Source organism: Olea europaea, chromosome 15 (assembly GCF_002742605.1).
Source record: "Olea europaea var. sylvestris chromosome 15, O_europaea_v1, whole genome shotgun sequence".
NCBI classification, from domain to species: domain Eukaryota; kingdom Viridiplantae; phylum Streptophyta; class Magnoliopsida; order Lamiales; family Oleaceae; genus Olea; species Olea europaea.
The window spans coordinates 10,390,254-10,413,387 of record NC_036251.1 but is presented as its reverse complement, the minus strand read 5'-3'; the positions used below and the strand labels follow the sequence as shown (position 1 = coordinate 10,413,387).

General features: G+C 35.8%; 2 protein-coding genes, 1 long non-coding RNA gene and 1 pseudogene across 3 annotated transcripts in view; 1 reads left to right on the top strand and 3 right to left on the bottom strand.

Annotated features, from left to right (window-relative positions):
* Positions 1-2,561: 2,561 nt before the first annotated feature.
* LOC111410116 lies at positions 2,562-4,494 on the bottom strand (annotated as a pseudogene).
* A 3,399-nt stretch (positions 4,495-7,893) lies between these two features.
* On the top strand, positions 7,894-11,441 carry LOC111410975. The gene is made up of 5 exons (XR_002705796.1): positions 7,894-8,187; positions 8,396-10,494; positions 10,568-10,826; positions 10,908-10,958; positions 11,101-11,441. It is a non-coding gene; the product is annotated as an uncharacterized LOC111410975 (long non-coding RNA).
* A 6,076-nt stretch (positions 11,442-17,517) lies between these two features.
* LOC111410115 (subtilisin-like protease SBT1.6) lies at positions 17,518-20,090 on the bottom strand. The gene has a single exon (XM_023040321.1). It carries the CDS (start codon positions 20,027-20,029, stop codon positions 17,729-17,731), a length of 2,301 nt encoding a protein of 766 aa, XP_022896089.1. The 5' UTR covers positions 20,030-20,090; the 3' UTR covers positions 17,518-17,728.
* Positions 20,091-22,132: 2,042 nt separating this feature from the next.
* LOC111410114 (peptidyl-prolyl cis-trans isomerase CYP21-1-like) overlaps positions 22,133-23,134 on the bottom strand; it is a 4,635-nt gene continuing 3,633 nt past the window's right edge. The window contains exons 6-7 of the mRNA XM_023040319.1: positions 23,011-23,086; positions 22,133-22,630 (exon numbers count right to left, since the gene is read on the bottom strand). Coding sequence (XP_022896087.1) covers positions 22,432-22,630; positions 23,011-23,086 — 275 coding nt within the window. The 3' untranslated portion in view covers positions 22,133-22,431. The remainder of the gene's footprint in view (positions 22,631-23,010; positions 23,087-23,134) is intronic.

Here is a 23,134-nt window from a genome sequence, read left to right as displayed (position 1 = left end):
GGAACGACTTGGCAAAGTAAGGTCAAGAGAATTGTTCTAGCTACTACAGTTTATCACATATGGATGGCGCGGAATAGGAGGATTTTTGAGAACCTTAGACCACAAGTTGATTGTATTGTTAGAGAATTAAAACATATATATACAAAGTCATGTTTTCTTTGTATCCACATGTTTTAATTCATTTTGAGTCTTTAACATTGAGTCCATATCTATTATCATTTGTACATCTTTCATTTTATTTGTCTGGATATGCCCGGTGTACTTGTAATCTTCACTTGAATGTTGTTTGCCCGAGTATGCTTGGTGTATTTGTATATGATTTTTGATCAATTGAATTTCACATTTACCGATAAAAAAACAAAAAACAAAAAAAAAAAGACTAGTGGCCAGCTTGATCAGCCAAGTTGCCGAGAATTATGACAAGAATTTGCGGAATTTGGTGCTTTTGAGTAGCATCTGGATGGTGGTTTTATGACATTGTAGAAAGTTACAAAAGTCTAGTTCAACAATTAATTAATAAACATGGGATTACAATACGAAAATGCAAGATAAATTCTTCTTGGAATGTATCAAAAGATGCTTTTGAAGGCAACAAAATTAAGAACTTCCCAAACTTCAGCTTTTATAGTAAATTTATTAGAATTAATCTACTTTGTCCAAAAATAGTGCCAGAAGATGAGTTGGAAGGAAATGATTGGAAGAAAAAACTAATTCTGTTTTAAATCGTCCAATGATATAGTATCACATGACATTATGTAAGTCATTATATAATCCTTGAGGTACATGTAGCATGCTTAAATTTACTAAACCTCATTCAAGTGGTGTGTCCAAAAGGGACCTGAAACTCGAAAAACACTAAACTCCTTGAATGATCACAAGGAGTATGATACTCAACGTGTAGCGTAATCTTTGAACTTTTATTTTGTTCTCCCCATCTCTTGAAAGGATCCAGGAGCCCTCTCCACTTTACATTTGATCATTAGGAGTTTGACTAAATCAAATGATGTGTAATTTTTGAGCTTTTATGTCATTCTACCAATCTCTAGACACCGTAAGTTTTTTCTCTCCTGTAAATTTAGACAGAGGTCAAGTTGAGTCCCCTCAAGAATTTGAATTATGATTATTCATCATTAATAAAAAGTAAAAACTCGACATCTAGAGTGCTTCAAGTAAAAAATGTACACTAATAGAAAAGAAGAAGTATAAAATGCCCGACTGTGTGTCAATCTTACTTGTACAAAATACCGCACCACAAAAAAATACATCTTCATCACACTTTAGCCCCTATCAGACATCCACAAAATAAAATAAAAAAATTTCAAACTCATTTTCAACCACATATTCACGCAATAAAATATTTACATGTAAATCCAAATTTTTTTTTCCAAAACTGCTTTTCTCCAATAAAACTCACTTTAGTGGATGTTAAACCGGGACTAATAGTTACATTTCCAATCACGGAAACAATGACGACACACAGATCAACAATGAGGACAGTCATGCTGTTGAGCCCAAAATTTGCAAAACAAGGCCCGATTGCTCATCCGTTCTATCTTAACTGGGTTGAGTCATAACCCGTGTGAACAATTTTGATTGAATTTTAGAACAAGCAAGTGGATAAAAGTTTTACAGTAATTAGTGAAATTAATTTGAGGAAATTACATGAGTAATGTCATTTTCAAAATTTATTTAAACGTTACTTATCAACGTTATTTTTGTCTATAAAATATTTTCTTTGTACATACATTTTGGTTATGGAGAGGGGCAGCTAGGTTAAGCCTCCAACTTTCCCTTTATGTGCCTCTCGAAGAAATAAAAGCTAAAGTACCATTTAGAGACTTTTCAATATATAGTCTTCGTCTCGTGCGTTGCACGAATTTTATATTTATTATGTTATTATTAGTACGGATTGTGTAGAATTTAGAAAAAGTATTTACGAAGTTTAATGGATATTTTTGAACCCCCTTTTGAATTTTTATTTTGGGTCTGTTTTTTGTGACTTTCTATTACTTGATTGCAAGAATTCATTGAAGTTATAAACGATATTTTGAGTCTTTTTTATTAAAATACTAGGTGGGTAGTTTGGATTCTTGTAATCACATTGTGTTTGAAGAATTCCATGGCTTTTGGGTGATGAATGTGGATGGTCGGAAATTAGGTTATTTGGAGATTTTCTACGATGAAAAAAAAAATGCTACAATGTTAGATTCACTCATTACCTTAATGTTTGAGATGAAGGATTTTTTTTTTTAAATGAAAAAAAAATCAAGATAGTGACTGAAATCGAGATTCCTAATGTTAAAGATTATTCACCAACAAACGGAATTTAAATCTGATTTAAATTCATCGAGATATAACTAAAACAAAACTTACTAAAAAATGAAACAACGCATAAACGAAGGCCTAAAATGGAAGAATTCACTATTCATATCTACACTAATTTCACATTCTCCTTTTTATATAGTAGGAAAAATAACATAAGAAGTACCCCCCAGGGCATATCTCCAAATGGTAAAAGGGGAGGGTGGAGAAATCCAGCTTTGCTTGAGACTGCTACGTCAAAGGTTCGAATCCTGAAATATGGATTTGGCTCTTGGGTAATTGCAAGTGTACAAGCAGCCTTCCACCCTATACCCTTAGAGGCATAACATGCAATTTACTTTCCTCACGATACTCCAGGACAGGGGTGGTGGGGGACCCTTAAGGTTAGGGTTTAACCTTTTAAAAATAACATAAGAAGTAAGTGTATATTTGGTATGTAGTATTTGACAGGACTGGACATCAATAATAAAATTGATTTTAGCTTCTTTTCTAGTACAGTCCACTACTATCCAACATTCCCTATCGAACATGCTATTAAGGTTCGAGCGAAATCACATTTCTGTAACTTTGGAGCTGAGCATGTAATGCCCGTCCAAGATTCTCCACAAGGATCCCCGGTAGTCCCACTCCATTTTGAAAGTTGCTGTGGAGAATTCAAAGCACCATACAAGGCCCTGAGAACAGAGATTGTACATCCAAATTGATAGAGTCGAGATTACAGCTCAATTTTTCAACATTTATTAGAGAGATTATAACAAATCTATACACCGATGCATCATAAAGAATATGCATATACTCGAGTAGGTTAAAGTTTTGTTTTTCTCAACTTAAGCACGGATATGAATTGCCAATACTCATATAGCAAATTGCCGAAAGTTCATTCAAGATATTATGAATAAAATAAATTTGAATCAAAATATACGTTCCACAAGATTAAAGAACAAATAAACGCAACAAAACATTAAGAAACCCATATCTTAAGAAAACAGAAGTAAACTCGACTTTCAAATTTCCTAACCCACTAAATATTCTTTATAAATTCACCTAATTATGTGCTACCCAGAAACTCAACAATCAAAGTGTACACTGCCAATACTTGCTCTTGTAAATTCCCTTACCCCCCACAAAAATAAATAAATAAATAAATAAATAAATAACACATTTGCTCATACACAACACCAAATCCACTACAATCATGCAAATATGTTTCAGTAAAAATTGATTATGAAAAAGCAAGCTCAAAATGCTGACCATCATTTGGATCTGTGTCTGCATTGGTCAAGCTCAGCCCAAACACCAGAATGCCAATGAGAACTGTCGCCACCACCGGTCCAAAACTGAATACTCGACTGCAGTTTTTCCATTATCATCTAAATACTCGACTCTGCTTCCAAACAAGTCGCTACCCTCTAATTACTAAGTAGAACTTACTGGGTAGCTCCGACAGCGAAATCCCCAAAAAGTCACGCGGAAATTCATTGACGTTCGCTTGATCTACAGACGAAATTACTATGAAGAATTCAATTGTTTCTTGAAGCTGGCATCAAACGGCTAAGAAATAAAGAACGAAACCACACACACATACCTCTAGTCATGGCTCTATAGAAGCTAATGGTGGCTTTCCAGCACCCTTCCTTGACGCCATTGATGCCCTCAGCGCACTGGGAAACTTCAGCGAGGATTTGGCTGTTGACCATTGTGCCTACGTTTGGCTGCCAGTGTAAAATCCTACACAAGCAACACGTATTGTTGAGATTATTGAACGCATGGAATTAGAAAAATGAAGCAAGTAACCAATAGAAAAGGGGGGGGGGGGATTTTCGATTTTTCTCAACTTTTTCATTTATAAAAAAATTGAGTTACCATTTGATGGGCATAGTGTTGGTAGCTTGGATTTTTGCAGTGTTGGAAGGGTGCCCGGAGAATGATGAAATTTGCCTTTGGTTTTTATTGGAGTTTTGAGAAAGGAGAAATAAAAAAAATTCTAACACTCCGTGCATGGAGTGTGCTCCACTCCTGCCGTGCACGGAGTGTTGGAAGGGTGCCCGGAGAAAGACTGAAATTTGCTTTTGGTTTTACTGGATTTTGAGAAAGGAGAAAAATAAGGGTTTGTCTTCACGTACAGGGCAGAGGACCACTGCTAGGACTGACAGAAGGGATGGGTCCATGCGATTTTTTCTTTTTTTGCTTTTTAACGCTGGTCAGATCCACCGCCGTGCCCTCTACAGCGAGGGTCCTGTAAGGCCTCTGTATAAATAGTGTCATGTAGTCAGGAGCATTATTTAATAATTAGAAGGTCATTGATATTTTAGGTCATTAATGAATTGAATCATAGTTTTGTATAGTAATTGAGTTGTGGCATTAATGGGCGGACCATAAGGTTTCCTAAACAGGGACCGGCCTAATTCCTATTTATAAACATCAACCATCAATTTTGTGTCATGTAACTAATAAAATCCGTTTGACATGACTTTTGAAAAGTCAAAATAAGCTTTTGAGACTCAAAAGTTAATTTTGGATCCGTTTGGCTAATTTTGTTAAAATATTTTTGATAATTAAAAGAGTTTTCAGAATAAATTGGTTCATTGTGACTTTCTCAAAAAGCACTTCCGAAATGGAAAGTACTTTTGAATATTATTTTTCAAATAAAAATTACGATAACTTCTTCCAAATACTCTTCTACAAAAAATAAAAGCTATACCGAACAGGTGTAAATAATGTCGTGAGGGGTCATTTTCTATAAAACATATTTTACTTACAATTTTACGGCTCACGCTCACTTTTTAATGTACATACTCTGTCGGCAGGAGAGAAATACAGTTTGCTTACCGCACAAATTTTCCCTTGCTAGAATTCACTAATGCTTGACAATTGGTGAACTTGTTTAAGTAGGGTGGATTATTGGTAAAGCTTAATTTTTTTCAAGTGATTTAATAAATAAATAAATAAAAAGAAGAGGTTGATCCCCAACCCTGAGGCCTCCATCGTCCCGCCCCTAGAGCTTTGTGAGGGAGGTAAATCACAGGATGTGTCCCAACAGGTCAGGGAACAAGAGTTGTATATACACTACGTTTATAAAGAGTCCAATTTCATGTCTCGGGAATCGAATATGTGGTATGTGTTTAACAAGTGGATGCTTTGCCAAACAAGTACTCACTTGATTAGACAATTGGTGAGGGAGTAATATTAGACTTATGATTTAAAAGATTAAAGTTTAGTTTAGCATAACTTCCGCTTTCATAAAAGAATTTCTTGGATAAGTTACTTTAAATTAGATTTCTCTAAAAAAAAATTTAGTCAAACAAAATACTTTTAAAAAATTATTCAAATAAGTTGCAAAACAATTTCTTAATTTGAGAAATAGCTTATGACTTTTCAAAACCTTTGCCAAAGCAAGTCTCGAAAGTATCTTCAATGCATTACATGGATTTTTGTTTACGTGATAGACAAATAGAAAGATTTTACTTCCAACAATTTCAGTTTATAACTCAAATTTTATCAAGTGAATGCTTAATATGAATGAGAAAAAAATAATAAACAGAAGACAAAAAATAACGTCAGGAGAGAGAAAGAGAGAAAATTTTCCATTTGATTTTGCTAATAATCAATTTTTTTAGTAAATTTTGATAAAAATAAAAAAATGTGTAGTTGAAAAGTTAAGAAAAATATATTATGCTAAAAATGAATTTGAGAAAATTTGAATTTTAAGAAATGGGGTCAAACATGAGCTTAATTTTTGTTGATTTATCGAGCCAATATAGCCTCTAGAATTTCTTTCACAGTGTTTTTTTTTTTAATTCTCTTGCCATGTCAGCTATGAAGAGTCTAAGGGTCCATTTGATTGCAAAGATGGAATTTGGGTGGAAAGAAAATGAATTTCAGGGAATTGAATTGTTTAGAAATTATTTTTTTGGGAATTGTAAATTATTGTATTTGACTGGTATAATTTTTCACGTGGAAAATATTGAAATAAAAGTGATTTTTGTTGTTCATTTGACTTGTTTTACATGAAAATTGTCAATTAAAGAGATTGAATTTACTGGTATTGGGGATGAAATTTATTTCTATTGTAAAAAAAAATAATAAATAAGAAAATTATCTATTTTTTGTGTTCGTTTGACTTTGTTTTACATGAAAATTGTCAATTAAAGGGAAAAAAATTAACAATAATTTTTAGAATTTGTTTCCATTACCAAAAAAGGCAAAAAAAAAATCACTATAGTAAACGAGAATTCCAATTTTCATCATTTTGGTGAGAATTCCGATTCCTTGATTTCATGGAAAATGTTGACGTGACGAGAAAATAGGAATTTCAAATCTAGGGAAAATTTTGAACAATCAAACACTCAAAAGTTGAAAAATTGAATCCATGAAAAAAGTGGAGCAATCAAACATAGCCTAATTTAAATTGTGTTGGAGAAGATTTTACTTTTTTGAATGTCTAATTTATTAACGTGACACTTTTCTCTTCACAATTCACGTTAGCATAGAAAATGCTCTAAAATATGCCATCTAATCATTAGGTATAGAAAGTTAGCTAGATTTATTTATATATTTAATTATTAAGAAAATGTTGATTGAACTAAAATTTTAAATGTTCGACTCAATACGCAATAAAATCTCATGTTCATGTTGACAAATCTAATAATGAGACACATATTGGGCACCTAATAAAAACGAAGAGTACATTTAAGTTATGGGGTTTCGCTTTTCTTTTTGTTAAAATGTTACGTTTAAAAGTAAAATATTAATTTTAATCACATATTTTACAAAATCTACAAGCATTATCCATTCAGATTTTTTTTTTTTTAAACTAAAGTTTTATCAAACGGAAATCAAACCCATACAAAAGCGCTAAGTATGAAACTATCGTTTTTTTCTTTTAAACATAAAAGATTTCAAAAAATAAAAAATAGAATCGAGAATTGACTAGATCTTGGATAGTTTTTAGTCATTGAACTAGAAATATATGCCCTTGTTTGAGCCCCATTTTTGTCAAGAAAATGCATTTTTGAATAGTATAATGATCTGAAATGTGTGGTTAAAAAATAAGGAAAAATTTTAGATTTTCCTGTAACATTATTTTATTGAAGAATGTGTAGTTAAAATAATGTCAAAACACTGTTTAAAAATTTATTTTTTCAAAAAAAGGCTCAAACAAGGATATATAGGTCCCGTTTGGTAGGGATTTTTTGCCCCAAAAAATTGATTTTTTGACCGTTATTTTACTATTCAAGCCGTAATTTTTGACTTCTTCTCTCACATGTGGACCCCACTTTTCTTCTAACGATCAAAAAATTAATTCTCAAAATCCCTACCAAACGGGCCCATATACAATTTGTTCATCCTGACACAATGACTAGATGGGAGGCAAAGGAATGGAAAATGCTTCCCGCACAGGTAACGTTGACACCCTACGAACAAGGATTTGAATTTTCTGACTGACGTGGCTTGAAAAACAATAAAAATGGCGGGATTTAAAATTTCACGTGACAGGCACGTGATGAAATCAGAGAAACTAGAGATTCACTTAACCTAACCACTGTTGCAAATTTCGCGGCCATAATTTCATTAGAAATCAGTAAGAACCTCCTCAAATTTCGCAGCCATAATTTTCCCGGAAAGTTTGCACTCCGACCATGAACTCGAAGGTAGTAGTTGATTCACCGGCTGTATTGAACCCGAGGCAGTAGTTAAACTTCTTTATCTCTGCCACATTTCCCGGAATTTGACAATAAAGAACAACACTTTGATCTCATCGAAGAGCATAAATCCACATTTTCGAAGACGGTTGTTGAGTCGCCTAGCAATATTGAATTGTGCTTCCCCATCTACGTCCTAAGTTGAGCAAGTTCCTCTGTTCAGGTAAACTTAATTTGTAATGGGTAAATTCCTTAAAGCTATTTAGACGGTGTATGGTACCTAAGATAATGATAAATTCTGGTTACATGTTTGAAATTATTAATAAAATTAATTACGGACTTAGGGTATACTGTTAGGAAGATTGAGGTTTTTGTCTACTTATCTAACAGTGACTACGGATTCCTGAATGTGAGCATTTATTCTTTTGCAGCCAGATAAACTATATTATTTGCAAATGGAGCATGATGGTGTGTTGGTAGAATCAGATGAAGAGAATATTACAAACTCTTTTAATGTCGTGGATCGTGAAACCTCAGGGGGGAGATGGTGTGGTTGTGCCTGAGGTGGGTATGAAGTTTAAGGAGTTAAATGATATGGTTGACTTCTACAAAAAAATATGCCTATGCTGTTGGATTTCCAATTAAGAAGAAAAATTTGAAAAAGGGAGATGATGGAGAGTTGAGATACATGACCTTGACGTGTAGTCATGAAGGTCGAAGAATCGATAATTGTACCGGTTCCTTGAAGCCACAACCGACAGTAAAGATGGGTGCAAAGCTAGGATCTCTGCATCGTCAAATATTCATGGGTTATGGAGAATTAACAAGGTTTACCTCGACCACAATCATGAAACTAGTCCGTCAAAATCGAGGTTATATTGATGTTACAGAGAATTGAGTTCAGATGTCAAACACAAGCTTAAAGTCAATGATTTGGCAGGAATTTCATTGTATAAAAGTTTCAATTCTGCAGTTGTAGAAGCAGATGGTTATGAGAACATGAGTTGCATTGAGAAGGATTGCCGAAATTATATTGAACAGGTTAGGTGATTACGACTTGGTGAAGGAGATGTCACAGCCATACAAACATGCTTTTCAAAGATGCAAGCAAAGTGCCTGAAATTTTACTTTAGCATAGATTTGGACAATGACTCCTGACTGAAAAATGTATTCTGGGTTGATAATTGTTGTAGGCAAGCCTATAAGGAATTCGACAATGTTGTTACGTTTGATACCACTTAACTGACAAATAAGTATGACATGTCGTTCGTCCCATTTGTTGGCGTCAATCATCACAGGCAATCAACTTTGCTTGGTTGTGGTTTGGTGTCGAATGAAAACACGGATACTTTTGTGTGGTTGTTCAGGACATGGCTACAGTGTATAGATTTTTTCCACACACGAGGCATAGATGGTGTTTATCGCACATTTTAAAGAAGTTGCCTGAAAAGTTTGGGTACCACAATGACAAGTCTTCGATATTTAGGGCCATACACGTATTAGTTTATAATTTGCAACTTGTTGAAGAGTTTGAAGAGGGTTGAGCTTTGATGATTGATCAGTTTAGCTTGTAAGATAATGATTGGTTATTTGGCCTGTATGAGAACTGAAATCGTTGGGTTCCTTGTTTTTTGAAGACTACGTTCTGGGCAGGTATGTCAACAACACAAAAAAGTGAGAATATAAATGTATTCTTCGACGGAACCTGCATTCGAAGACCTCATTAAAGCAATTTGTGAAACAATATGAACGAGCACTGTGGAATAAGGTTGAGAAGGAGTTCTAGGCTGATTTCAAGTCATTTTCGCAAATGGTACCGGGTGCAACACAGTATGAAATGGAGATGCAATTTCAGTCAGTTTATACGATAGCAAAATTCAAGGAAGCTCAGGATGAGTTCACGGGAAAGGTTTACTATGATATCCCATCCACTTTGGAGGGAGACTTGTCCGCAACATATGAGGTACGAGAGGATGTTATATACGATGGGCGACGAAAGAAAAAACATTCGTCATCTCATTCAGGAAAAAGAATTGTAACATTGTTTGTAGCTGCCATTTGTTCGAGTTCCGAGGAGTACTTTGTAGGCATACGATTGTAGTATTGATTAGTTGTGCTGTCACGTCACTTCATGTACATACTGCGGAGATGGAGACGAGATGTTAGCCGAGCACACAATAGGGTTGCGGTAAACTATGGCGGTTTAATTAATTCTCCCGAGCAGTTGAGATACGACAAAATATGCCGCGAGTTTGCTCAGTTGGCAGACCTGGCTGCTGATGATGAAGGACAGTTACACTCGGTTGTGGATTGAATTAAACTTTAGTGTAAGGAATTATTGATGCCAAAAAGATCGTGCAATGGAAGTAATGTGATTTTGCAGCATACTATCGAGATAGCCGACCAGCATACTGATTCCCAGAATAATGTCAGCGTGAACATACGAGATCCAAAATCGTCATGTAGAAAGGGGGCACCCAAAAAACTTAGGAAAAAAGGTCAATTGGAGTCGAGTTCAAAGAAAGCAAAGGTACATAAATCGCATAATTTAAATCTCCAGTGTTTAAAAATATGGACTCTAAAAACTTCCGTTGCACAAACAGGGACGTTCGGCAGCAAGTAAACGAAAGAATATTACCACGCAACATACTCATATGCAAGAGCACTCTCAGATAGATGCTCAGGAAGCTCAACAATAGCATTACTCATTGCAGCCACCACTATCTTATCTACAATATTCGATGCTGACAACGTTCCCCTTCTCACAATATTCCATCACGACGGCGTTATCGCTGGCCGGGATATTACCCTTGTCAAATTATATCCCTCCGTCGTCGTCAAATGTTGTATATAGCTCGCAAGGTACAAACCGTGTTCAATATTTTAAGTTCAACTTTCCAGTTCATGTATGTATGCAACTAATAGGTTTCATATTTATTGTAGGTCAACCAATGCCACACTATTATCCACATTTATCAACCCATGGAGGATCAGGTTTGTATCGGGTACCAATTATAAAACAAAGACGATGACAAATATTTATGTTTCCCTAATCGATTCCAAACTATGCTTCATGTTAATGTGTTTTTTCTTTTTTCTATTTTTTTGTCTTTCTTTTTTTTTTTTTTCCTTTCAGGTGGAGAATTATAATTGTAATTAGAACTTTATGATGGCTTGCTAGTACCATATTTTGCTGCTCAAGTATTAACAAGAAAGAGAATCGATACTATGCTATAATGGGTGAATCATCGTGGTTGCCAATCTATGTCATGATACTGTATAAATCCTTTGTTCAGATTGTTTTTTGAGACTTGTATTTATGTAAAATGACACCATATTTTGGAGAGACTGATGAAGTCAGTTTTAGGTTTGTATTGGAGCATTATCAGATTGAAATGGTACATTTTCAGATTATTTTTGGCACAGAAAAATTCTATGTAACCACTGGATCAAATAATTATACTTATTCTGGTAGTTGCTCATGACAGTAGATTAGCTTAATTACTTTCAAGTGTATAGTGAAGTGAGAATGCATTAACCTGGTGGTTGTATGCTGCTTCATCATTTTGTATGGTTGCAAGGGTATTGCTCACACAAAAGATAGCCTTATGACATTGACTTTGTTGCATGCTGCTTCATAATTAAGAAATCTTTATCTCAATAATGCAACTTGTTGCCATTGCCAGAAAAATTTTTGATGCTGAAAATTTTTGGTTTTCAAGTGAAATCTTGAGACCTTTTTTTTTAAAGCAAGACAGTTGATGCTACCACACAATTATTGAAGCGAGCAAAGACAGTTAATCCTTTAATCAAATGTTCATCCAACACATATATTTTCACAAATGCTCAATTAAATTGCTCAAAGCTAAAATAACACTTTTGTGAAATGTGAATACACTATCAATCCGGTCTTCAAAATGCATGTAGTTTAAAGTTGTGAAATGCATCTGGATGATTTCATAGAAGACTTAGAAGACTAAAATGCAATTACAATTTCAACTATACATGGTAATTCTTCATTGAGCACAATAGTGGCAATCCGGTCTTCAAAATATTACACGTTCCTAATCCAACTCAATCAATAGAGCTCGATTGCTTCCCTTTTGAATTCTCTTCCGCGCTACGACTTGCCTTGAATATTTTCTCATTCATCCGAAATGTGTAGATCTTCTTCATCGTTGACGTGAACTCGAGATTCGAACTTTTGCGAGATTTCTTCAATGTTTTTGTTCGTTGAAAGGTTCACTATTGAAGCGTTATTGTTGGACAGTTGGCAGCTTGATTCTTCTTTGACAACCAATCCCAAAATCCGCAATTCTCGCTGCAACAAAGAAATAATCGCCATTTATTTGCTGTCTACTTCTCCACCTCGAAACACTTCTCAAATCCATGCTTGCATTTCGGGCATCGTCGTTTCCTTGGCCATTCGGCAAAGAAATAATCCTTAGCTCTACAACTATGACATATGCCAGTATTTCTTCCGCCCATTCTACGATAGAAATAAACCGCACGGTTAAATCAAATTAATTCAATGTCACTATAAAAACTAATGAAACCACAATAGAAATCTCATAGAGTGGTCATGTAATAAATGTACGATGCAAAATAAGTGGCATGGGATACTGTTGAGACATTCTGAAAATAAATGGCTACTTTGTCTGGGGAAAGTTGAGACATTCTTCACCTCAAAAGGTGGAGAAAAAAAAAATAATTGCATCTAACATCTAATCAACATATCAAAATATTGACAGAAAGTGAAACCTTAATAAAAAAGACCAATGCTTGCTATCATTTTTTCCTTTTAATTAGGGCTGGGCAAATCTCTCGAGTCGAACCGATCGAATCGAACCCGAACAGAACTGAACCGAACCTGACGGTTCTTGTCAAATTAAATACTCGAACGAGTATCTGAATTGATAACCGACGGGTACGGTTGGTTTTTCGGTTCTAAACCAAAAACCGAAGAACCGAATCTTTTTAATTTTTTTTATATTGAATAAATCAAATTATTTTAATTTTAATTTTTTCTAAACAAATTAACAATTTCTAAATTCAAATTTTTGGCTAAATAATTTGTTTCATTTCTAATTTTTTAATTTTTGACCCAATTACCCATTTTATTGTCTCATTTTCTAGCCCAACAAGACTCAATCTACTAAATAACCCTAAACACCTACACTAAAGTGCATAACTCTGTCTCGACTCTCGTACTCACTCTCGCAGCCTCGTTGACATTCCAAAACTTATACAATCGTCGGTCGACGCTGTGACCTCTGATCGAAGTTGTGACGTTCGCCGACCGAAACTTTGACCGTAGCGATCATTTGAACAAGGTAGTCTACCAATTTCTGACATTCCAAAACCATTGAATGTGTCATTAGTTGTATTTATATAATGTTATTATAAATGTTAAAAAATTTAATTATAGTACAGAATCGAACAGAACCGAACTCGAACGGTTTCATAATTATATTTAGACTCGACGATTCCATTTACTAGATACTCGAAAATTTTGGTTTGGGTCGGTTCGGTTCGGTTGTGCCCACCTCTACTCTTAACTAATAAATAAAACTTAACTGAAAAATTTGATAGATACCCATCTGTTTATATAGAATTATAAGCAAAGTTTTTTTCTCTAAACTTCCTAATGCAATGGGCAATCACAAGTTATGTGGCAAATTTATAATGTAGAATTTTCTCGTGTTATTTGGAAGACTAACACCCAGTGTAATTATTTTAAACAGTGTCTTACAGAAAATAGGTAATGTTAATTTTATTCATAAAATTCAAGGATAATGTGTAGATGAACAAATGTTACTTCGGTTTCCTCTTGCAAGCTCCAATATATCCATGTTGAAGTCCTTTTCAGCAGTTTAAGTTTGGATTAAAAATTCTATCAGATGAACTATGACATAAAGAAAACTAGTAAACGAAATTTACAAAACGACGAGCTAGTATCGAATGAAATATGACATAAAGAAAAACTAAATCAACAAGGTGACTTCACTACAGATGCTTCCACGGTAAAGCTATATTGAAATGGCGTAAGGCAGAGGAGACCCACTTTGCTGTCGACGAAAATCGGGATCCGGTGGAACTTCAATACTGAGAGATGACGACCTCCGTTCCAACCGTTGTCAGAAATGGAGATGAGGGAGATGGCCAAACCCCATTTGGAATTGTTGTTGGAGAGTCGACAGTACCGGAGACGATGAGGCTTGGGTACTTGTCTCGGTTTTTGGGGTTCGCCTATTGAGGAGAAAAGCCACTAATTTTGGAGATTTTATTTGGGTTTCAATTTTGCATTTTGTTTTTTTTTTTTTTTTTTTTTTTTTTACTGCCACGTCAGTCGGGATTTAAAATCTGTCAACTTGCCCTGTTTCCATTGCGTGATTGCAAAGGAATTGATGGGATGCAAAGAAAAGAAAAATCGACATGTTGATCGTTGTGCTGTTTTCAGATGAATGGATTTATATTATTTTTAGCATTTTTGCATAATCTAATACTTCCTTACTAAATATTCCCAGTTATTGAAACCTATTTACTAAATATTGAAAATATTTGGTGACATATTTTGCAATGGATTGAGAAAGTGTTAAAATACGTAATTGATTACATGTTTTATTTATTCAATTTGTGCCTAGATATTGAGAACATTGAGAGGATAATTTGAATTGTTAACTCACCTTTTTTTTTTTTTTAATTAAAAATTGTCATGGAAGAATCGAATCAAAATCAGAACTGATAATTGTCGCACAAACTCATGGCTCGAACTCAGCTCGAGTAAAATCAAACGGGCTTTTTTCGAGCCCGAACCGAGCCGAGTCGAGCAAAAGCTTGGCAAAAAAATAAGGTTTCTGCTTGGGCCTCAGCGAGTCGAGTCGGGCTTGCTCGATTTTTTCTCTCTCTCTCTCTCTTTTTTTTTTTTTTTTTTTTTTTATATGGGACTTTAAGGTAGCCGCCTTATTTCTGTTCTTTTTTTAACTAAGGCCCGAACTCGAGCCGACGAGTCACACAAGCTGACTCGGGCTCGGCTCGAAATCTCGAAATGGGGCTTGGCCCGAGCCTCAAGGAGAGCCGGCTTGGGCTTTCGAGGTGCTTATATGTATATTGCTACCTGTGATGTTGATCAATAGCTCAAGATCCATTATCTTTGATTTATGACCTTTGGACATTGATTTATTATTTGTGATATTGATCCAATGACCTATGACCAATTCTCTTTGATATGTGACCTTTAGACATTGATCTATTATCTATGCAAAATGGCCTGTGACCCGTGAATTGTTACATGTGATCTGTGGCATATGAATTGTAACTTGTGAATTTGAATCTGTGTCATGTTATCAATGCACAAAAACATGTGACATCTGATGTGTGACCAATTAATATCGATATGTGATATATTGATATTGATTTGTGACCTATACAATATAATATGTGACTAATAAAGTGTGGCATGTATACATAAATTAGTGATTTGTGACTTTTGAACATTGACTTGTGACCAATTTTTATTGATCTATAAGACACTGATCTATAATGTACAAATAGTGACCTATGACATTGATCTACGATCTACGTACGGTGACCTATTAACATTAATCTATGACCAATTGATTTTGACATGTGACCTATTAACATTGATTAATGACCGATACAATACGAAGTGTAAGCTGTGAACAACGTATGATGAGTTCTATTTGATTTGTGACCAGTGAATATTAATCTATGACATGTGAACAAATTATGATTCACGATCATCATCATACACTCCCTATGCCACATCGCCACTACTACTACTACTACCACCACTACCACCACCACAACCAAAGGAATCTCCTTCACCACTACTCCAGAATAGGTATAAAAACCCGAATATAAGAAATTCACAATATGAAAAGAGTGATTGATTCTATTTTCTATTTGTGTGTCTTTTCCCAAAGCAAGATATGGGTTTATATAGGCAAGATGGTAGTAACAGTTTTCACCATGTTAATGCAGAATTTTAATAACTGAGTAGTGGATGTTTTAATGGCAGTTAGTGGGTTGTTACAAAACAAACAGTCATAAAATACTGGCTAGTTTTACCCATTAAATAATGAAGAAAAAAAATATTTATTTTAGTCAAGGAAGCCCAAAAGGCCCCAAGGCCCAAATCAAGACATTTTAATATTTGCGTGGGGAGTGATTCGAACCCCTGACGTCCCACACAAATGTCACATTTCCCACCACTTTGGCACTTTATCTAATTTGATTATTTCTTTCATATTTTATATTTATACCATAAATATATAACACTTAGATCACCAGTTTGTTGCCACATTTGCTCATATTGCCATTTTGTCACCTCTGTGCACTGCACTTAAATCTGAGCGACATGTACAATCGCAATTAAGCTCCATTCATGGGTTTATGCCTCCATTCCACAGTCATACTATAGGCGCAAAACAATATCAATGCTCATTCTAGCTGGAGTGTCTATGACGGGGGAGATATAAGTAGAAAGAGTGGAGAGAGAAATGGAATGAGTTTGGAGTGGGGTGAGGCTGGGCGGGGATGCAGTGGGTAGAGTAGGTATATTAATTTAATTTTTTAATATTATAACTTCAAATTAAAAAATTGATTTAGCTCCTGATTTGTGAAAAATTAAAACTCGGCCTTGATTTTAGTACAGTGATCTTTAAAATCAGGCGATGGTATAATTTTTTTCACCTTTTAAAATATCGGGACCGATCTTCCAATGCCCTAGTCTCTATATTATCAATAGATTCCTAATCACTCAAAAAATACCACTCGATTACCGTATGGCTTTTATCTATGCAGATATTTTGAATGCAAGAACAACTATTGACATTTAATATGGGACCATCATATAATGTCCTTTTCCTTTTGCTTTGGTGCAATGGAGGGAGATGGAGACGGGGAGAGTTAAAAGCCTTGATTCATGGCCCATGGCCCCAAGGGATGGGATGGGAAGACAAATTAATTCCCTAGTCATATCATTTAAAATTGATATAATCTCCCACGCTAGCACATCATAATAAACCTTGTCGGGTTACACTCATTAGGCCAACCCGCCTTTTTGTAAATCAAGAGTTTGATATTATCCCTTACCTTAGTTTATTAGGAACCATACATACACCTTTTGACGCATACGATTCAAAATATAATTGCCAAAAAAAAGAATCAATATATGGATTCATCCCGGGCTTTACACAATCGATCGGATTAGATGGATATCCATTCAACACAATATAGGTCATCAAAAGAGTCTCAGAAACCCACCAAAGTAATATAAGCCAGGGATGGATGGCGAATGAGAGGTAGGTCAGTAACTTCCGTTAGGTTTGTTCGTTTTGGATTTCCCCGTAGAATTCCAAGTCATTTCTTTCTTTATTCATCTTCATTTCCAATATGTATAGTGCGTATATAGGGGTTGAGGAGTGTTATCCTTTAACTCAGAAGAATCGCAATGCATACTTTCAATTCTTATATATGTAATTGAGTTAAAGGCAACTCCCATTTGTCCATGCAATTGTGACAATAAAACTTGGCAAAAACAAACACTTGATTTCTATAAATACCATTACACCTTAGGATAACATAAAGGAAATAGTAAAATCGAAAGACAAAACTTGAAAGGAAAAATTACAGAGAAAAGGGTACAAAACATAGGGAAAATGCAATCATAAACTCACTGGCCATGAGCTACCTACGATGACAAGGCTCCAAACCCATGGACAAGATTTGAGTATTCCAATTTACAACGGATCTATTTGCGTAACCACCATGGGGCTTCGAACCACGCGCCTTCCATCTACCCAAGAAAGTGACCCGTACACAGCACCCGAGTTATCCAATACCAGATTCTTGCTGTCGACTGATATTGTTACATAGTAGCTCAGTTTTCTGACGTTCTCTGAAAATACAAGCTTTCCGGGCTTAACGGTCACAATCACCCCCTTCGGGGGCTCGATCTTCAATCTGTAAACTGAATTTGCTTCCCCAACATTCGTCACCGTCCTAAAGAATGTCTTGCTAGATACTCCATTCGATGAACTAGGGAACAATGCTGCGATAGACGGGTAATTCAGATTCTCTGGCATTGGCTTCCTCATTGGACAACTCACCGGGGATCGAGTGATCACCTGAATTGTCTTAGGACCATACGCAATCGCGCACAAGAAGCTAACGTAATCGTTGTTTGTCAAGTCATAGACAAGTCCTGGATCCATGGCTAAATCAAGATTCAAATGTCCAGCACCAAAATCATATGGAGTGGCTGGTTTTCCAGTCGATTCATCGATCATTGGTTTAAACGAATTATCGATTAAATTTGCAGTTGTCATCATAGCTGATCTTATAGCCGCAGGGCTCCAATCAGGATGTGCAGATTTAAGCAAGGCTGCAGCCCCGCTCACATGAGGACAAGCCATAGATGTGCCAGACAAAATATTGAACTCAGTTTTTCGAGTATCAGAATCTAAACCAGTTGGACCAACTGCATCGGTCCAAGCTGCCAAGATATTCACCCCCGGTGCAATCAAATCAGGCTTCAAGATTTCCGGGTTAAGACCATTCGGCCCTCTGCCGGAAAATGAGGCCACAACCGGAGCCGGTTTGATCCCAATTACAGTACCCCGGAAATTCATTGTTGCACTTGCAGTTGGATTTGATGCTATGTAGGCCTTAATAGCATCTCCTTCATTAGAACCAACAGCACAAGCTGGAAGCAAATGAGCATCACCGACTAGACCTTCACCATTGGAAACGCCATTAGCGAGGATCATTCCTACACCACCAGCCTTCTTAACAGCCAAGCCTTTCGCAACACGAGGACTACTCCCTCGATCGCAAATCACAATTTTACCTTTCACTAAACGAGGATCAATTGAATTTTCCATACAGAGTGAATCAGAGAGCATCCCTGATTTACCCGGATAAACCAGAGGATACATTTTACCGTTTAATGGTGCACCGGCATATAAAGATACACCGGAAAGTTTCCTTCCGTTGCCAAGAATTACGTCAGCCGGGAAATCCCGGTCAATCGTGCCACCACCAACAGTTGTCAGCCATGGCGCCAGGTTAGTCACTGACATTCCATTAGGCCCATCATTTCCGGCTGACGAGGAAACAAATATGCCTCTAGAAACTGCACCATATGCTCCGATAGCAATCGGATCAAGATAATACGGAGAAGAAATTCCGTCCCCGCCACCAATGGAAATGGAAATGACATCGACTCCATCATTAACAGCCGCATCAAATGCCGCCAGAATATCGGAATCAAAGCAGCCGGAATTCTTCCAGCAAACTTTGTAAACCGCCAGTCGAGCTTTTGGTGCCACCCCTTTAGCAATTCCAGAAGCATAGCCTTCCATGCTGGCCTTGAATGCATATCTCCCAGCAGCAGTGGACGCAGTATGAGTTCCATGACCGTCAGCGTCTCTTGGGGATTTAAACTCGATGGTTTGATTAATCCCGCCAGCAATTCCACCAAGACCAGACGATGCTTCATGGCCTTTAGAGAAAAACCTCGCTCCAACTATTTTTCTGTTACAATTCTTGGCTGTGAATTTAACCCCAGTATTGCACACTCCCTTCCAGCGTTTTGGAACAGGGCCCAGATTCAGATCCGAGAAGCTCCTGTGCTCGGGCCATATTCCCGTATCAAAAATTCCAATGATGACATCAGACCCATAATCTGATTCCGACCAGAGGCCGCGCTGGTTCCTCAGCCCAAGGAATTGCGGCGACCTCGTGGTGTGGAGGTGCCGGCGCCGGTCCTCTAATACGGCAAGAATTGAAGGATGCTTCAGAACCGAAGCAGCTTGAGACGGAGTTAACGAGGCAGAGAATCCATGGAAAACGGTGTCATATACATGGAGGATGCTTGTGGGCTCACTGAACTCGGAGGTGTACCAGTGATAATGTGTTGGAAAAATAGACGGCTTGGATTCGCTGTCTACTCTGATAATGTAAGTTTTAGCCGTTTGATCAGCTAAAATTTGGGTCACTGAGACTACGAAGAAACATAATTGAAGAAAAAGTGAAGCCATTAGAGAGAGAGAGTGAAGTGCGGAAGTTTAGCGAGAAAAAAAAAAAGCAGTGTTGCAGGAGATAGAGATATAAGAGGAGGGATTATTATCCTTTTAAACTTCTTTAGATCTTTTAGGACAAAATTGCATCACTTGTCCCTAACTTTCTAGCATCTTGACATTTAATTTTTTTTCTTTACTACATTGTTCCAGTCTATTAATTATGGTGCATAGTTGGTCCCTATTTGAAAAATTTTCAATTCTTTAGCCGTTAAACAAGCATGTGCATCTCTTACTTGACATTTTTAAGGGTAACATTTAGATAAATGAGAGGACAAAAAAAATCATTGATCTAGATTATAAAATTGAGCAGGGTCAACAACCTCGTGGACAAAATCAACAAATCTACAAATTCTCAATATATATATATATATATATATATATATGAGGTGGATAGACGAATTAACTGAAGCAAAATAACTGGACGATATTAACGATGGTAAGTAGGATATGAGATAATAAGTGCCATTTTTTCAATTGAAATGAATGTATAAATGTCGTTTTATCTAAATTATGCACCATATGTGAGACAATCCGCACCAGAATAGATATTAAGGGGATGATATTGTCAAGAAAAATAGGTTGGACACCAAGTTGCTACAATATTTACAGATTAATCCCACTGCTGCAATTTCCCATGATTAAGTGGGGATGTTTAATGAAATCAAAATAGGGACACAATTTTTGTCGTCACAGAAACTGATGAGTCAGCCCTATTTTCACTGCGGACATGACGGGAATGAAATGAACAATAATTGGGCAAAGAAAGTCTTTGCGACGTCGTATTGCTTCTTGGAGAAGCTACACGGCAACGTTTTGAATCTCTTTTACTTTTTCTTTTTTCAATTTTTCCCGTTGTACTGTAAAGAGGAAAAAGGCAAGAATAATTGATTGATGCTAGTCGCTTTCTTTAATATATCATGTAGTTAATAGAAATGCAACACGTTATGGCATCAAATAGTGTGAATAATACATTTTGTACATGTCAATGTCTTGTAATCTTGAGTATTTTCACAAAGTCAAACGGATTAGACTTAAACACTGTTTGACTATCATTTTCACTCAAATTTATTTTTAATCACAAAATTTATCAACCTACAATTTTTATTAATTTTTCAACTTCACAAGTCATCAATTTTATTAAGATCTACAAAAAATTTGATATTTAACTAAACCAAAAAGAAGCTTAATAATACATAAAATTGTTGTATGAAAAAATAAGCTCTTAGCTGTACCATCTCATCTAGCTCAATACTAAGCCCTTGTTTGAGTCTCATTTTTTCATTAACATACATTTTTGAACAGTGATTTGATCACATTTTAATCACACATTTGTTTAATAAAATAATATTAAATTCAAATCAAAAAATTTTTCTTGTTTTTCAACTACACATTCTCCATCATAACAATATTGCAAAATACATTTGTTGAAAAAAAAATAAAAAAAATTGGAGCTCAAATTCACAATCTCATAACCCTAACTTCAAAAGAATAGCCACTGTTTGTTTTCAATTCAGAGTCAACATTAAATTTTAACCACATATTTTACGAGACCCACAACTTTTCAATCGCACATTTTAAAAAATTCTATCAAAAATTTAATTTTAATCTCCATCAAGCACCATCTAATAGTCTTAATCACATGAAACTGTTTTCGTGCCTCGTCAAACAAGTCTAGATTTGTTGTCCCCATCTTACTATTCACTTGGCTATCCTCAAATCAAATTTTGACATGTTGAGCACTTCAATATCATAATGACATGCCAAAGGGACAACAGGTCTAGACACCCGTCATGTCTATCGCTTTAAGGCATCAAATAAAACTTTAGCAAGTACGAGGCACAGCATTAATGCTTCAACAATTAAGGTAGTTGCAGCCTGCAAGAAATGCAAAGGACTTACTGGTTGAGAACTTTCATCAATGCATGAACCAACATAATGGAAATGAAATTCTTATGAACCTATTTACACGAAGACCGTGCTTCAATGCACGAAATGAACTAAATGCAAATGGCATTCTCATGAATCTAGGCACACCTCTAAAGCAATGTTCAAGACCCATTGTGAACTATGAAGTAGTTGAGTCATAAATTTATAGCTCTGTTTCTAGAGATTCAAATCTTCTGTAGTACATGAGTTTGAAGAATTTAGTGCGACATACAAGACTAGAATAAAATTTACAGATGCTTAGCATTTACTCGAAGTTCACTTCATAATAGCTAAGTTTGAACCATTGCTGCTAATACGAAGAACAGATTATCATAAACAAGATGTCAACATGCTAAACAATTATACTATACTGAATATAATTTAGTGGAAATGATGCTAGTCAACAATTTTTGCCATCTCAACAGGTTAATTCTTCAAAACGTACTGCTGCTGTTGTATGATCCTGAAGTTTGGCTCTCATCTTCCCACTTGCTCTTCGGTATCTCCCCAGAATCAGCAATGATCACCTTTTTCCTTGGCTTCCCACTGTAGGTTCCCGCTCCTCCCTCAATGGCATACACGGTATCCATGCCTTCGATAACTTTGCCAAAAACAACATGCTGGCCATCCAACCTGTGCAATTACCATAGTACGCATAAAGAATTCCTCCAAACCCATCGACTTACAAAATTGAATTCTTGACAACCCTTTTAGATTTTCTTCTTCAAATTCTTTTCATGTATTAATATTAATATTATTGAGGATAATATAGGACATACTTTCTCTACTATAGAGCCCTTAAGATATTAAAATGTCAACTGCCAGGTTAAATTGCAACAAATACTGAAAGATATACTAGAAGTGTAAAAATTTTAGTGATGGCAACGGACTGCAAAACAGAGGGAACTATATTTCTGTGATGTGTCATAAAATAGAATCGTGAAGTCATGATCGCCTGATAGAAAACCCAAGACCTTTAATTAAATTTATTTGCTAGCCAATATAAATCTTACCAGCTAGCCTTGATTGTTGTTATAAAAAATTGTGAACCGTTGGAATCAGGTCCCAAATTCACCATGGAAACAACACCTGCATAAAGTCACATGTTGCTAAAAATACGTGAGAGAGAGGGGGGGG